Source organism: Talpa occidentalis, unplaced genomic scaffold (genome assembly GCF_014898055.3).
Source record: "Talpa occidentalis isolate TD23 unplaced genomic scaffold, MPIMG_talOcc4v2.1 talOcc4.17, whole genome shotgun sequence".
NCBI classification, from domain to species: Eukaryota; Metazoa; Chordata; class Mammalia; order Eulipotyphla; family Talpidae; genus Talpa; species Talpa occidentalis.
This window is the reverse complement of record NW_023601754.1, coordinates 10,894,720-10,911,004: the sequence shown is the minus strand read 5'-3', so window position 1 is coordinate 10,911,004 and position 16,285 is coordinate 10,894,720. Positions and strand designations below refer to the sequence as shown.

The 16,285-nt window shown below is 46.1% G+C and overlaps 2 protein-coding genes and 1 pseudogene across 6 annotated transcripts in view; 1 reads left to right on the top strand and 2 right to left on the bottom strand.

The window, feature by feature from the left end:
* HYDIN (HYDIN axonemal central pair apparatus protein) overlaps window positions 1-16,285 on the bottom strand; it is a 415,526-nt gene that overhangs the window by 288,232 nt on the left and 111,009 nt on the right. The window contains exon 1 of one of the 5 annotated variants that reach the window (XM_037516088.2): window positions 4-80. The exons of the other annotated variants lie outside the window; for them this stretch is intronic. The gene's annotated coding sequence lies outside the window, so the exon portion shown is untranslated. Of the gene's footprint in view, window positions 1-3; window positions 81-16,285 lie in introns of those variants that run through there. 5 annotated transcript variants of the gene reach the window in all.
* On the bottom strand, window positions 4,016-4,423 carry LOC119250305 (10 kDa heat shock protein, mitochondrial-like; annotated as a pseudogene).
* On the top strand, window positions 14,191-14,697 carry LOC119249046 (ATP synthase subunit d, mitochondrial-like). The gene has a single exon (XM_037516093.2). The coding sequence runs from the start codon at window positions 14,212-14,214 to the stop codon at window positions 14,695-14,697; it is 486 nt and encodes a 161-aa protein (XP_037371990.1). The 5' UTR covers window positions 14,191-14,211.

Sequence of the window (16,285 nt, the reverse complement as noted above, 5' to 3'; positions counted from 1 at the left end):
CACAGACGCCGCTGCCAAGGGGCTCCCAACCCAGCTTCCAAGCTGCCGGTTCTCCCAGTGCGCCTGCAGGATCCGGAGCTGTTGCCATCCGTTGCCCCAGCAACCACCGGGCGCCGCACCGCCTAGCAAGCCGGGCGGTGGTTGGAGAGGGCAGCGTCCATAGCAACCTCCAGGCAGCAACACTACTTGGGAAAGAATTTAGCTTTCAGGAATTCCTCAGTCACCCTCTCTCCCCAAAGGCACCCTTCACCAGGCGCCCGCCCTAGTTCTTGAAAGGTGCTTCATGCATTTCCCAATTTGCCTCCCTGTGTTTCTACAAGAAATTTCATCCTAGGGTATGTTGACATCTTGGGAGGTTCATGCACCCTCTGATTTAGACATTTATGTCCATTTACCCAGAATGAGGGTCCGCAGCTGTAGATTCATTTTTTTTATACAAGAACTGGGGTACAGGCCAGAGGGGTGAGAGGATTCACCAGAGACAGAGCGGGGAACAGAACAGGTAGACTGACGAAATACACTGCTGAGGGGAGCAGCGGGCACGACAGGAGAGGTCTGCCATGCCATGTGGAAATCTCCCTGGCCGGCCAAGAATCGAAACCACGCTGCAGAGGCTGGGACAGCTTCACAGCGCAGCGCTCAACCCTCTGCACCACCAGGACTGAAAGGAGCCAGAAGTAGAACCCCGCTTGCGGGTTGCCCCAGACAGTGCAAGAAAATAACTCCCACAGGCATTCATCCCACCTTCCTGCTCCGAGACAGCAACAGAAACAGTGCGGGCCTTCCGGACTTCATTGAGACCATGGCCTCATTCAAAGCCTGCCTTGAGATAGCCCCCAAAGACTTTTACTAACTCTCACCCTTCGTTCATTCTTCAGAAAATACCTACGAATCACTCATCATGGGTCATATATTTGCCACTTTTCTAGACATAATAGACAGCAACTGCCAAGGCAGAGTTCCTCGTTTCTTAGTGTTTTCTTCGTGGTGTAGGAGCCAACACCTAAGGACACGCGATTTTCCTGTGATAATGAACTAATCCTGGCAATGCCATGGAGTGTGTCTGGGGTGATGGGCCCTGCAGGTAGGGTGGTCAGAAGATCACGCTGAGGAGATGGCATTTGAGCTGAGATATGAGGAGACACCAGCTATAGAAGAGTAAGGAAGACAGCAACGCACAAAAAGGGGCAAAAGTGCAAAGAAATGAATGTGGGGTGGCAGAAAAGGTGGAAGGCCTCTGGCTGAAAAGGAAAGAGCTTTCGGGACCATGGCCATCCACAGCCGACTGCACATCCCCCAGCTCTTTGCTGGACTGGCCACTTTACCCTGCTCCTCTGTCACCCCCTGGGCCCAGTCACACCCGATCACTTCACTCAATTATTTCCTTCACAGCCCTGGTTACTTTTTATTGACTGTGAGCTCCAAGGGAACAGAGATGGCATCCATGTTATTCAACACAGTATCCCAGCACCTGAAACAGCTGGCCCAGCACGGACAACAAATAAATGTATGTTGACGACACCAACCTCCACATCAGATACTTAAGAGCAGTGTACACCGTGGAGACAAAAACAAAGACATCCCCACCTTCACCAAGCTTAAATGCTGATGGAATAAATGAATTACAAATTGCATGGGCCAACTAAAGGTGTGTAGAATTGAATGATTTAGATCATAAGTGCTTTGGCTGAGCACCTGATATGTGATAGGGCAAGTAAGTATAAACTCTGGATTTTAGAGAGTTAGGGCAAAACAAGAGTGTAAAATAGCTCATCAATAATTTTTAATACCGATTTCATCTTGAAATAAGGTATATTATTTTATTTCATATGTTTCTTTTTTTAACCTGACTGCTAGAAATGTTAAATGACATAGGTGGCTTGCATTATATTTCTACTGGACAACACAGTCCAGTGGAACTTAATACTAGCTGAATAAATGACTGATATTTTACTACAGATGTTGAAATAGACATTTCATCCATGGGTACAATAGGGTGCAAACTTACAAAGAAAACCTATTAGACATCTCTCGAGCCTTTCAACTGTATAAAAGGGTCAAGAGTAGGTGACTAAAGAGGATTTCTTCAGAGAGCTGAACTGTGAGCCGGCCCCACCGCCTCCTCGCCAGCAGAAGGGCAGGCCGGGAGGCCGCCACCCAAAGAGTTTCGTAAATCAGAGAGCGCAGCGTGCTTGTGTCTGAGTCTCTGGAAGTTCTAAAGGGCAAGAGATGAGTGAACTGGTCAATGGACAACAAGCAAAGGAAGAGATGGCTGGTCGGGAATCACCCATCACTTTCCCCCAGAATTTATCAAGGGAAAAAAACGCGAGTGTTTTCTAAGGAGCAGAATGTACGTCACTCAAGAGAGGTATGTAGGGTCATTTTGGGTCCTTGCGAAGAGGGATTCTAGTGGGACAAAGAGACTTTAGCAAAGAGAAGCTGAGAGTATTAGGTTCCTAGGGACCACGGAAAAGCAAGAATCAGCCAAAAGAGGTGCGTTTGGCCTCATTAAGCAAACTGCAGGGTGCAGATGAGGGTAAGTTTTTGGAAAGACTCTTGAAAGTGCCCTCCAGAGAAGCATCAGTTGAGTCAGTGCCTTAGCAGACAAGTAACAACTTCCTTGCAGTGTTCTCTCCTCCTTCCTCAGGGTCTAATCCCAGAGGAGCCAGAAAAGAGCTATGCAGCTGGGGGCACAGGTGTAGCGCCTGGCAGTGAACCCTAGGAGAGGACAGCAAAGGAGGAAGACGCTGCTCATGCTTTCATTCTCCAACTGGAGGTCTCTTGCTGGCAGTCCTTAAACTTAAAAAAGGAGAAGAGGAGGTACAACTTTGAATGAAGTTAAAAGTTTTGATTACCACCTTGGACAGAACACTTTGACAACTGTTTTGAGACTACATTTTGACACTCAAAAGGGTCCCTAAAAGTTTGGGCACCTAACTGAGTTCCCCCACAGGCAGGGAAACAATTTGCCATGCAGAGACTTTTTTTTTTTAAAGATTTATTTATTTATTTTATTTATTTATTTATACAGGCACTGGGTACAGTCAGAAGCATGGGAGGGTGAGAGAATTCACCAGAGCCAGAGCGGGGAGCAGAGCAGCAGAAGGACCAAAGTACACTGCTGAGGGGAGCAGCGGGCGACAGGAGAGGTCTGCGCACCATGTGGGACCCTCCTCTGGTGGCCGGGGAGCAGCCGGGTATCAAACTGGTGCTGCAGAGGCTGCGGGCAGCTTCGCAACCCAGCTCAACCACTGTGCCAATGGGGAGGCCCTTGCAGAGACATTTTAAAGAATGACCAGAAGACAAAAATTAAGCAGCAGCCCCCACATGAAGCTTGACTCAAGGGTTACATAAAAACTATGAGGTAGGGGCCTCCCTGGTGGCAGAGGTGGTTGAGCGCCACGCTGTGAAGCTGTCCTCAGCCTCTGCAGCACCGATTTGAACCTGGCCAGCCGGTGAGAATCCCACATGGCGAAGCAGACCTCTCCTGACTCGCCCGGTGCTCCCCTCAGCAGTGCATTTCAGTCAGTCTGCCTGTTCTGTCCCCCACTCTGTCTCTGGTGAATCTTCTCACCCTCCCACGCACATCTGGCCTGTACTCTGGTTCTTGTATAAATAAATAAGTCTTTAAAAAAAAAAACAAACTATGAGGCAGTCTGTAGATAAAGGCAGAAATGTGTGCTATTCTCTAGTAAGAGTACAGAACAGAGACTGTCTAAAGCTAAAGATTAACGTGCATATTATTACAGGACAAAAACAGACTATCTAAAGCCACCTAGACTCAGCTCAGACCAAAGATGAGCATCTGATCCCCAGCCCCAGAGGCCATGCTGGAGAAGCTGAGAGCCAAAGCCAGTGAGTGTGGCCACGGCTCCTACTTTTCCCTCAAGCTAAAAAGTTCCTAGGAAGGACACAGCATCCCCACTCTTTTGGGGGAGGCAGGGGAGGGGGATATAATGAGTTTATCTCAAAACAAGAGAGATGGGATTATTTACATGATGAAAGATCTCAGAACTTATGAAGAAAGGGACATCTCCTCATGGCGCCATTTCAATTGTGATTTATTTCCGTCTAGGTGCCTCGCAAGAATGTCACCATCTCTAAATACGAAATAACTACTGTCATCTAGAGCGGCTTTGGTGCCTCCATATTCTGGGAGGAGAACTTGATCCCCAACTGCAACACTAGCTGGCTGAAGCTCTCACCCTCTCCTTTAAAGCCCGATCCCAATGCTACTGCTGTTGCTTGCAATTCTCACCACTGAGCATTTTCAGGAAACATTATGCCTCCTGGTTACAGTTTCAGCTGCACTCCTTTCAACTAACACTCAAAGAGGGGAAGAAACTTTCTAAATGCCTGCCCTGCCATGGCATGACTCCAGCAGCCAAAAACAAAGAAGAGCAGCCCATAGTCCCCATGTCTCCATTCTTAAGTGGGGCCACCAGCCCCTAACGGGACCTCACCCTTGGATGGGGTAAGAGACAAGCCAGGGCCTGAGTCCTTCTAAGACCCACTTGATTTTTGAATGGCTAAGATGTTTGGAAACTTCCTGAGTTCTCCCAGGATGTCACTTCCAGTAATACGTCTAATTTCTCCTTAGGTGTCAGTCCTTCCCGTATAAAAACCATCCATCAGAGCCTTCAAGTCCTCCAGTTTCAGACTAAAGTGATCAAACCTCTTAGTTTCTCAAGTGGCAGGATTTCTGGTCCCTTTATATCCCAGGCATGCTTCACCACACAAACACTATTTGGCCAGTGCCCTCTTTCACTGCTGATCAAAATGAAAACAGTTGTCTCACGTGCTCTGAGTGGGTGTGCAGAGTAAGATTGTAAGAAAAATGTTTTTGTTTCTTATGTTCAAAACAGAAAAATAAGTCACCTTTTCCTGTTTTATAAAAACAAAAAGTTCTAATCAGTCTCACTTTTCTGAATAGCCACCATCAGAATTTTCTCTGAGGCCTAGATAGCATAAGTCACAGCCTGGAGAAGTCAGAAGGTCTAGTGAAATTGAGACTCTCCTATTATTTTGTTTGCCTTAGTCAGAGCTCTTGACTAAGATGTCTTTTGCTGTCATCAATACTCCTGCTTGCAAATGAGAGAAAGCCACTGGAACTAGCTTAAGCAAACAGGAGAATCTGTTGCAGAATCATAGAAACTGCGGGAGCTGGGCTTCCAGGGAACAGAACTAGGAAGCAGAAAGTTAATAGAAGCAAAACAGGGCTGCCCCCTGCCTCTCTTTCTCTGGGCCAATATCCCTTTGTTTCTGCTTCTCTCTCTACATCTATGCCATCTTTCTCCTCCACCTTAGACCTGCCTTTCTCTACTTTCACCCAAATCTTACAAAATACTATCCCTAGGGCCCCACACATCCATCCTCTCAGCACATGTGCATCTTAAATCTCTCACTGTAGCCGGTTAAATGGTGGCTCCCAAAAAGACATGTTTGCATCCTACTCCCTGGGCCCTGTGAACATTACTTATTTGGAAAAAGTCTTTGCAGACATGGACACATAAAGAGGACATGTGTAGTGATCACAGAGGAGGACTGGAGTGAAACTGGAGTGAAACTGAAAGAAGCAGGAGGCCCCAGAGCAAGTATAGCCCCACCTTTGCCTTGATGTCAGTCTTGTGGCCACAGGACTATAGAGAATAACTGTCTACTGTTTGAAGTCATTCAGTTGGTGATAATTTATTGCAAGGGACACAAGAAACCAGTACATTAAGTTTTAAGTTTTAACTCCAAATCCATAAGATAGAAAATCTGATTGTTTTAGCTTGACTCTAGTGCACCCTCCTCACCCCCCGACCCCTCCCAGTCACACACCCCACCCCCACTCGCGTCCTCATCATCATCTGCCAGAGAGAGGAGTCCCTGTTAGTGAATGTGGCTACCAGGGGCGCCCCTGTGTGGAAGATGGCTGATTATCAAGAAAGTAAAGGTGGGCAGGGACCCCAAAGCCATCTACTACATGACAGTTCTCCAATCATCCAGGTTCCAAACTTTATTTTCCAAACCTCATTTCTCCATCTCCACATCCTGTTCAGTCACCATTTTGAACCAGCTCCCATTGCTTCCTACGTTTTACTTCTATATATTTTCCCGATTCTTTCCAGCCCCCACCCTTCTCTCCCCCACTCCAGCTCAAGCCAGCATCTACTTCCACAGTTCCCAAATTGCATGCTGAGGCACCCTGGAGCATCACGCTGAACTCACTGGGGTATCTCAGTGTTTTTTCAATTTCCATGGGGCTCACAGCAACATCTGCTGGAGACCACTAGGTAGCTAGCAGTTTCAACACTAGATCATTACACTGCTTCCAATGACATCAAAACTTCTCAAAGCTGGGTTCTCAGTAACTGCTGTGATGAAAGCAGGGACCCCCCAAAAATCAATGAGGAGGGCCTCCCCGGTGGCGCAGCGGTTGGGTGCTGGGTTGCGAAGCTGCCCGCAGCCTCTGCAGCGCCGGTTCGATCCCCGGCTGCTCCCCGACCACCGGAGGAGGGTCTCACATGGCGCGCAGACCTCTCCTGCCGCCCGCTGCTCCCCTCAGCAGTGCACTTCATTCGGTCCTTCTGCCTGCTCTGCTCCCCGCTCTGGCTCGGTGAATTCTCTCACCCTCCCGCGCTTCTGACTGTACCCAGTGCTTGTATAAATAAATAAATAAATAAATAAATAAATAGATAGATAGATAGATAGATAGATAGATAGATAGATAGATAGATAGATAGATAGATAGATAAATAAATCTTTAAAAAAATCAATGAGGAATAGGAAACGAAGATGATGGCATCCAATACAAATACAAGACTTGAGGATGCAGTGCTCAACAGACACTAAGTTATTAGGACCTGAACACAGTAAGCTCTTTGGCTCAGATTACTCAGTAAGTGCAACTGCTTGCTAGTTCTTCTGCCCAGGGATGTTGGAAAAATGTTACTAAGACACGAAAGATATTGCTTATCTTTTCACTCTTATTTACCAAGAGTAAGAAATGAAAATGCCTTCCACTTCAGAGGTGAGCCACACAGAAAATCATTAATGCCCACCGAGAAGAAAACTGTCTTCTCTGAATCTGAATACTACATGCCTCTGCGCTGACTGCATATGCTCAGAAAGCATATGCTGAACACTGTCTGGGAAGCTGAGAACGCAAACCACGAGAAGAAATATAGGCTGCAGACTCATTTCTACAGTCTACCACCTTCCCATCCTAAAGCTAGCAACCTCGTCCCCCTGAAGCTCAGCGGCTGCAGCCATGGGAGGGCATGATTCAGTCATTCCAAAAACATTATTTATGGGCCCCTCTGTGCTGGCACTGTTTTATTCTCAAATGTTTATTCCATTATCTCTCCCCAAAGTAGACTTTTTAGACATTTTTGTCCTTATTATGTTCTCCTAAATTTTAATGCCACATAGATACTGCATATCTGTTTGTGTTTGTGCATGTGTGTGTGTTAAGCAAGTTGTTGTTTGTTTGTTTTTTGCCTCCTGAGGATGATATCACCCCTATTAAATATGCACTCCCTAAGGAGATGAAGAGGACATTTCTGCTCTTACAGAACCTACATTCTAGTGTGAGAAGCTGGATAAAAAGTAAAAAAGTAGGGCCTCCCGATGGCATAGCGGGTTGAATGCAGTGATATGAGGCTGTCCGCAGACTCTGCAGCACAGGTTCGATTCCCAGCCAGCCAGGGAGATTCCCATAGGGCGAGGCAGACCTGTCCTGTCTCCGCTGCTGCTCCCCTCAGCAGTGCTTTTGGTCTCTCTGCCTGTTCTGCTCCCCACTCTGTCTCTGGCGAATCCCCTCACCCTCCCGTACCTCTGGCCTGTACCCCAGCTATTGTATAAATAAAAAATAAATCTTAAAAAAAAATAAACAAGTAAAATATCAGATGTGGAAAATGCTATGAAAGTGTCAAACAGGGCGTGCTGGTGGAGACTGGCAGTGGGATGAGCCCGAGTCCTCTCCGGAGAATGAGCCCGAGGTGAGATGAGTGAGAGCAGGAGGGGGGCCTCTCCCAGAAAGGAACACCAGCATGACCCCCCTTGCTGGGCACATGCCTAGAGAAAGGCAGCAGAAAGGCGAGCACAGTAGCTCAGTGAACTCGGTGACACCGCCAGCAGAGGGTCGTTTTGAAGAACAAGTAATACAGTACAGGAACTGCTCTGTAAGTAGCAGACTGTTAGCAAGAAGGATTGTTATGTGTGAAACACATTTGGGGCCCTATGGACAGAAAATGGCTAAGCTGTCATCCCTACAAAGAGTTTTTTTCAAAAACAGATGAAGGGGCTGGCTTCTGAGAAAAGGTTTCACACAACCAAGGACACCAGACATCTAGGTACCAGATAAGCTGAGAGGAGAGAGCAGCTTAGAAGAAATGACACCTAATATGCCTAGGGTGCTTACTACGTGCCTCTGCGCTGACTGCATATGCACGAACCCCCCAATTCTCAAATGAGGAACAAAGGCCCCAGAAATACATGTGATTTGCCCAAAATCACACAGGCAGCAAGTGGCAGTACTGAGGTGGGTCTGACTTGAGTGTAAGATCTTATTTAGCCAAGAAGACACAAGCCCCAGCTCCCATGCAGGTCTCTACAGGGCTACATCTTCTGCTACTGCTCCTCCATGACCACAGACTTAAACGTATATTTATTCCATTTGCACAAGTCAGCTGGACCTCTGTTAGGACATCAGACTCAGCTCAACAGTTAAAAGACTAATTATAAATCTCTTTCAGGGCCAAGGAACAAAAGCTTAGGAACAAAAGCTGTCAGCACTATGTTTAATCACCCCCTGTCTTGCTTGTAGGTGGAAATATGTATTACCTTACGTCCTGAGGATTTGCCAATACGGACTCTGTCTGGATTGCAACAGAATTTGAAAGCAGATTTTGTTTTGTTTTGAACTTCCTGAAAATGCAAATCCAACAATTGCCAACAGGACTACACAGCCAGTGATGAACTGTCGAGAGGAAATCTAAAGAGAGACACTTGTCAACAGACACCAGACACGAGCTGAGTCGGGTGGATGTGAGACATAATTTAAAGAGTCGTAGACATGAACACCCAGGATCAGACACTGATTCATGATATGAAAGTGTCAGAGGCCCCAGAACAAGTCTTAGAGAAGACCTACGCTTTAAAGGGAGTAGGGGGAGAGCTAATATGTGAAAAATGCTTCCAACCATCAGGCATGTAAAACTGTAAGCAGAGGATTTGGTTTGTGCCAATACCCAGGTGAAGCCAAAACTGTCCTATCAGGAAAATACTTGGGAATGCAATGTACCTGATTATAACAGCACTGTGCATTCTTTTGCTTTTTTTTTTTTTTAAAGATTTATTTATTTATTTATACAAGCACTGGGTACAGTCAGAAGTGCGGGAGGGTGAGAGAATTCACCAGAGCCAGAGCAGGGAGCAGAGCAGGCAGAAGGACCGAAGTACACTGCTGAGGGGAGCAGCGGGCGGCAGGAGAGGTCTGCGCGCCATGTGGGACCCTCCTCCGGTGGCCGGGAAGCAGCCGGGGATCAAACCGGCGCTGCCGAGGCTGCGGGCAGCTTCGCAACCCAGCGCTCAATCGCTGCACCACCGGGGAGGCCCTGCTTTTTTTTTTTTTTAATGAAAATCTCACAACATAGAGTCCCTGTGTTTATAGGGCCCAACTATGTAGTAGGAGTGCAGAGAATGTATATGTCTGAGATAGCATGCACAGACAGACAAGCAACTGTCACTAATATAACAGTAATTTGCATCAACCATGCCATGGAAAGACTGAACTATCTGTCCTCGAGAAAATGGTACTACAAAACCACTGTTACATAAAGGAGCAATGAAAAATTATGCAGACAAAATTATAGGAGAAAATTATTACAGAGAAGTGGCAGGCAAGTAACAAATAAAATTCTTGCTATTTTTTATTTTCTTATTCATATGGTATTCATCATTCATGTTGTAATTTGTTATAACTCATTTTGAAAAAATTCATATTTGCACCTAATTTGTTTCTATAATAGAGGGCTTCCAAAATTGCATAAATGTCAAACCCCACAAAAATTAGCACCCACACAGAGTTTGCAATCAAGAGAAGGTGAGCCTGTAAACATGCAAAAACTGATGTGCTACATACACAAAAATACCACTATACTGATTTATAAAAGCCTTTCATAAGCAGAGGGCAGTAAGGAGACTGTGGTTGGTTGGAGTTGTCAGAAAGCTCCAGAGAAGGCTGAATTTGAAGTGGCCAGTGAAGGACCAGTAAAATGTTGACTCACTTATTAATATGCCCTGCGATGGGTTTAGTAAATATTGCATGGAGTCCTTGCTCTAAGAGCAGATAGTGCCTTTCACTGGGGGGGTCACTGAGAAGTTAGCTCATGGTCCCCCTCATTTATTCCTTTAACATACTCCACAGCTCACCAGTGAGCATTCGCTCCATGCAGGGCACTGGAAATGCCACCTGAACAAGCAAGAGTCTTAAGAGCAGAGGAAGAGCAGGGGCAAAGCTTCCAGAAGAGGAGACCTACAATGTCCCTGAGAACAGCTCTTCAGGGCTTGTCCCTGAGGAAGATGACTACTTCTGAGAAAAAAGTCTCACCTTAAACACTTGGAAATAAGCCTGGAGAGTGACAACAGGAACTTCATAAAGATGAAAATGGAGGTGGGCGCCTAACTGACTTTAGAGGGGATTGTGATAAATCTCAGGTGTGCTTTTTTTCTGACAAAATGAGGATTTGTGAAATCCCAGATGACCTAGAAGCAAAGAAAAAATGTTTGATTTGAGTCCGTATGAAAATTTTGCTCTGATAATTATAATATCCTGTTATAGAAATGGAGAGGAAAATGTCAGATCTATTCATTCATTCAAGCACACACCTCTCAGACATCAGGGTATTCAATCTGTATCAACTGTGTCAGATAATACAGATCAAAAAAAGAAGAGGGCGAAAAATTCTCTGCTGTTTATTTTCCAGCCACTCTAAATTTAAAGGGGGACAGCCTTGTAATGACGACATGGGGGGGGCGGGGTAGAAGGAGGCAGACATTTAGCCTTTTATTGAGGTCTTTCATAAACTGACCAAGCAGAATATTAGGAGAAACAAGACAGTCAAAATTTAAAAGCACCCCATTAGCCCTGTCTTCCCATTAGACCAGCCCTGAGGCTTTAGAGAGCCCTTAGGTCCCTGGCTTCATTAGGAAGGCAGATGGACCCATCAGAGGGGTTAATAGCAGCCAGCAATGCCCCTGACAGGGTCTGGTTCTAGATATTGACCCATCAGACATGGTCATGACTTTGAAAACTGAAGGCACTGACTTTTGATGGTGGATAAAAACAAGGTAACATCTAAAATTATGTTAGGATTTAAGCTAAATAACTGAGACATAAAACTCAAAATAGGGGAGCAGCAGCTGTTTATCAATTATTGCCTCCCTGAACTAATGAAGGTACTCATGGCATGGATTATGCACCCAAAAAGAAGCATTTCAAAATATTCCTAAATTATTTTATTAACGAGGCAATATGAAGAAGATGGTTGACATATACATAGGGGGGTGTGTGTGTGTGTGTGTGTATGTGTGTGAGAGAGAGAGAGAGAGACAGACTTCTTGAGAGTCAAGATAAAGATAACATCAGAGTTACATGGATATACTGGAATTACATGTGTTCTTCCTATTTCTGACCAACTGTCTTTGGCCTATCAATGTCTGTACCTTGCTACCTAAACCCTCAACAAACCATATTTATTTCTGCTCCCACACTGTGGAAACACCAGCGGTTTGGTTCCAGCTGCTGCTTTTATTAGACGACCGGTGGCTATTTCCCATCCCAGACTAACAGCTCTTATTCCACTCTCACAAGATAGCTCAGGAAATAAAAACTTTCCAAATCGATGGTGACTATGTCTGCATGGCCTTTGGCTTCCCCCACAGTACAGCTTCCATGAGCTGCTAACAAGTCAATGTTCATAAATATGCAAAGAGAGCATTTATCTTCCTGATTAATTAATCCAGCAAATTATCCAAATGCTTGCCTATGAGCACTCCCGCCCCATGGCTCCTGCTCTATCCACCATTTCCCCACCTCTGTTAGCCCTTTTCCTGCCTAGCATTGGGCAGGACATAATAAAAAGCGCCCCTGGTCTAGAACGCTCATAGCTTCCTCAACAGGCTGCCTAGGAGATGTTCATCAATTCCTCATGCACTTTTAAACTTTAATAATGAGGAGTGTAGACTTCTATGAATAATTGGAAGATGGAATTTGAAAAGCATTTTCTCTTGCCCATTAAAATTTAGGACAGCCATATCGTACATCAAGCACAACGGACTCGTTTCACACTGACAGACAACCAGCTGTCCCTAGCAAGGGATTCAATTTACATTTACACACCGTGCCTGGGGAGTGACAAAAGCTCTCTGCATTATAGAAGTTTTAAGTAGTTGAGGTTAAGCTGGTGAATTTTAGAAGGTGTTTGTGATTAAAGTGCAACACGGTGGGGAGCGGCTGACCCCTGACTGCAGCCCGCAAGCAACCCCATGCCGCCCAAGGGCCCAGCTCGGCTGTGGGGAGTCCCCACCACACTGACATCAGAGAGGTTTCTGTTTTAAGTCGCTAAAAAAGAAAACTGAGTGAAGGTTTTGTTGAGCACCCACACACACTTCTGGGCAGGTATATGTTCTCCTTCTCTTCCTTTTGCCTCTCATTTTTTCCAGCTTGATAGCAACTAACTATGAGCAAGGGGACCAGACCTACCCACAGCAGACTGCAGTCACGGCCAGCTCTCTTCCTCAGCTCAAGCCATGACCCGGAAAATCCTCCCCAGTGAGTCTGCACGGCATGCACACGCATCCACACACACACATGCACACAAACACACACATACACATAATACACATGCTACGTGTGCACACAAACATTCCTGCATGCGTACTCACACAATCATACACATGCACATACATGCACACCATTTAGTCTTCTTGGAGGAAAATTACTTTAAGAAAATACCAATTTATTTTTAAATAAATTCAACCGTTAAACTCAACTGTTAAAGAGGAAGGCAGCTGTGGTCACATGGCAAATGTGGTCGCGTGGAGCGGGCACCAGAAGCCCTCATACTCCACACCAAGACATTTAAAAAACCCGTTAGGCTCCTTACCTCTACGACCTTCCTCCCCCACACCCAGCCTAATCATGAGAAAAACCTCAGACAAATTTCAATCGAGGAATAGAGGACAATATACAGGACCAATACTCCTCAAAACCATCAAGGTCATCCGAACACAGACAAGTCTGTCACAACAGAGGGGAAACTAAGTAAACATGACAACTAAGTGAAATGTGGGATGGGATCCCAGGGCAGAAAAGGACATTGGGTAAAAACTAAGGGAATCTGAATAAATGACCAACTCCAATTAATAACAATGTATTGATAGTAGCTCCCAAACGGTACAAACGTAATCCACTAATGCAAGCTGTTAATAACAGGAAACGCTGGGTTAGGAAGAGGGTACATGGGAACTCGCTGTTCTGATCAATTTTCCTATAAAACTGTCTGTCCTTAAAAAGAAAATCCATTCTTTTTTTAAAAATATTTTATTTTATATAATTCTTACATCTTTTTTCATCTTTGCACAATGTATGCATTTTCATTTTGGTTATATTCCCCATACAATTGCACCCCCCTTATTTTGACTCTAGTCCTTCCTTTCCCCGCCTCTCCCTCCCCCACCCCACCCCAGTGTGTCTCTGGTTTATAGTTGCTTGTTGATGTTGATTTTTACTTTGTATTGATTAGTCTTTTTCCTGGTCTCTTATTTAGGTTTTCCAAATATTCTTTAAAAATATCGGCTGGTGGGCCTCCCCTGGTGGTGCAGCAGTTGAGTGCTAGGCTGCCGGGCTGCCTGCAGCCTCTGCAGTGCTGGTTCGTTCCTCGGCCTCAGGCGAGGGTCCCACAAAAAAAAAAAAAAAAAAAAAAAATTGGATGGTTTCACTTACAGGAGGACTATAAGGGAACCAAATAAGAGGTCAGGAAATAATAATAAATAAAACAAAATTAAGAGGCGGAGCGCGGGTCTCTGCAGGCCAGGGGCACGCCCAAGGGCGGGGTGCACCTTGTCCGAGTCCAGCTCCGGGTCCTCCTGGCAGCAGAGGCAGCAGAGGAACGACTTGGGCTCCCAGCCTAGGGTCTGTCTGGTGGTCACGAAGATCTCAAGATGGCTGGGCGAAAACTTGCTCTAAAAGCCATTGACTGGGTAGCTTTTGGAGAGATCATCCCCCGAAACCAAAAGGCTATTGCCAACTCCCTGAAATCCTGGAATGAGACCCTCATCTCCAGGTTGGCTACTCTCCCTGAGAATCCCCCTGCTATCAACTGGGCTTACTACAAGGCCAATGTGAAGAAGGCTGGCTTAGTAGATGACTTTGAGAAGCAGTTCAAGGCCCTGAAGGTTCCTGTACCAGAGGATAAATATACTGCCCTGGTGGATGCTGAAGAAAAAGGAGATGTGAAAAGTTATGCTGAGTTTTTGAACCTCTCAAAGGCCAGGATTGAAGAGTACCAGATAGAGCTGGAGAAGATAAAGACCATAATTCCTTTTGATCAGATGACCATCAAGGACTTGAATGAAGTCTTCCCGGAAACCAAGTTAGACAAGAAGAAGTATCCCTACTGGCCGCACAAGCCCATTGAGAATATGTAAGGGCCTCCCCGGTGGCGCAGCGGTTGAGTGCTGGGTTGCGAAGCTGCCAGCAACCTCTGCAGTGCCAGTTCGATCCCCGGCTGCTCCCCGGCCACCAGAGGAGGGTCCCACATGGCGCGCAGGCCTCCCCTGCCGCCCGCTGCTCCCCTCAGCAGTGTACTTCGGTCCTTCTGCCTGCTCTGCTCCCCGCTCTGGCCCTGGTGAATTCTCTCACCCTCCCGCGCTTCTGACTTACCCAGTGCTTGTATAAATAAGTAAATAATAAATAAATCTTTAAAAAAAAAATTAAAAAAAAAAAAAAGAGAATATGTAAACTGGAGTCCAGGAGAAAGTTCTGGTTCTCCTAATTCTAAATATTAAAAGTAATTATTATAGTGTTTAAAAAAATAAAATTAAATTAACAGGCAACTATAAAAGAGACATTCTGCAGGGGAGTGGGAACGAGAGGGGTCAAAACAGGGGAGGGGAGAGCACAGCGGACTGTGGTGATGGTGCACGGGTGACCTGGTAGTGGGAATCTGACGGGGACCACACCTGAGAGGAGGAAGCAAACATTGTACAAAATGAACAATGATATAAAATATAATTTTTAAAAATCTGCTCTCCAAAAGTCTACTTATGAAAGCTGTTGATACCCACTAACCCAGCATGGAAGCTGGAGGACAGAGAATAAATCAGTCCTTTCCCCCGTGCACAAACACTGCGCCACATTTTAAATTGTGTCACGATAACCGCATCACCTCCTCCCCAGCGCCCGCCGGTGAGAAAGCCGAGATGGAAGAAGCAACTCGTGGCTTCCCCTTAAAGGCGAGCGTTTCTGGCGCTGGCGTTGAAATGGTGAGATGGGAACACCCAGTGAGAGCAGTATCACACCCCCGGGACAGCTGACTGAGACGAGCATGTGTTTTTGGCTTCCTCTTCCTTTGAAAGTGTGTGAAAACAACTGATAGCAGAGACTTTGCTCAGAAGCCAGTTGGCCACAAGAAATCTGAGGGGTTTGGTCTCAAATTCTGCTTGTTTTTGTAAATGGATACAGCTCAAGGATCTCAAGCTCTGTGGCCAGGAGCAGGGCTTCCTGTTTGGGTGCTGCCCCCTTGGTTCTGTTGCCCTGGTTGGTGCTGAGGGGAGGCATGTGGTGGGAGGTGGCAGCACAGACGCTGTGGCACACAGACCCGGCGTAGTGTTCTGGCTTTGTCACATATCCTTAGTTACCTCATTATTTTACCTCTCCATATCCGTTCCCCCCACCACAGACAAGGAAACGCAATCAATGGGCACAGTAACAGTGTCCCCTGCACAGGGTTGCACGGAGGACCAACACTATTTTTTGTGTGAAGCATTCACTCATACGCAACAGAGCATAGTGGCTAAGGGCTGGAACTCAACCAACTGCCACGGCTTGAATCCTAGCCACTCTACTAGTTTTGCGGGCTTAGCCAACTCATTCTCTCTGAGCTCAGTCTCCTCATTTATAAAATAGGCTAATAATAAAAACTAAGATTTGTTCTGCTTTCCTTCCCAGCCCAAGGCCTCTCCCTCAACCATGCTCCACCAGATGCTCAGTCAGGCCAACAAGCATCCCGGCCCC

Excerpts from the sequence above, each read along its gene's own strand:
- LOC119249046 (XM_037516093.2), top strand. The coding sequence starts at position 14,212 with ATGGCTGGGCGAAAACTTGCTCTAAAAGCCATTGACTGGGTAGCTTTT.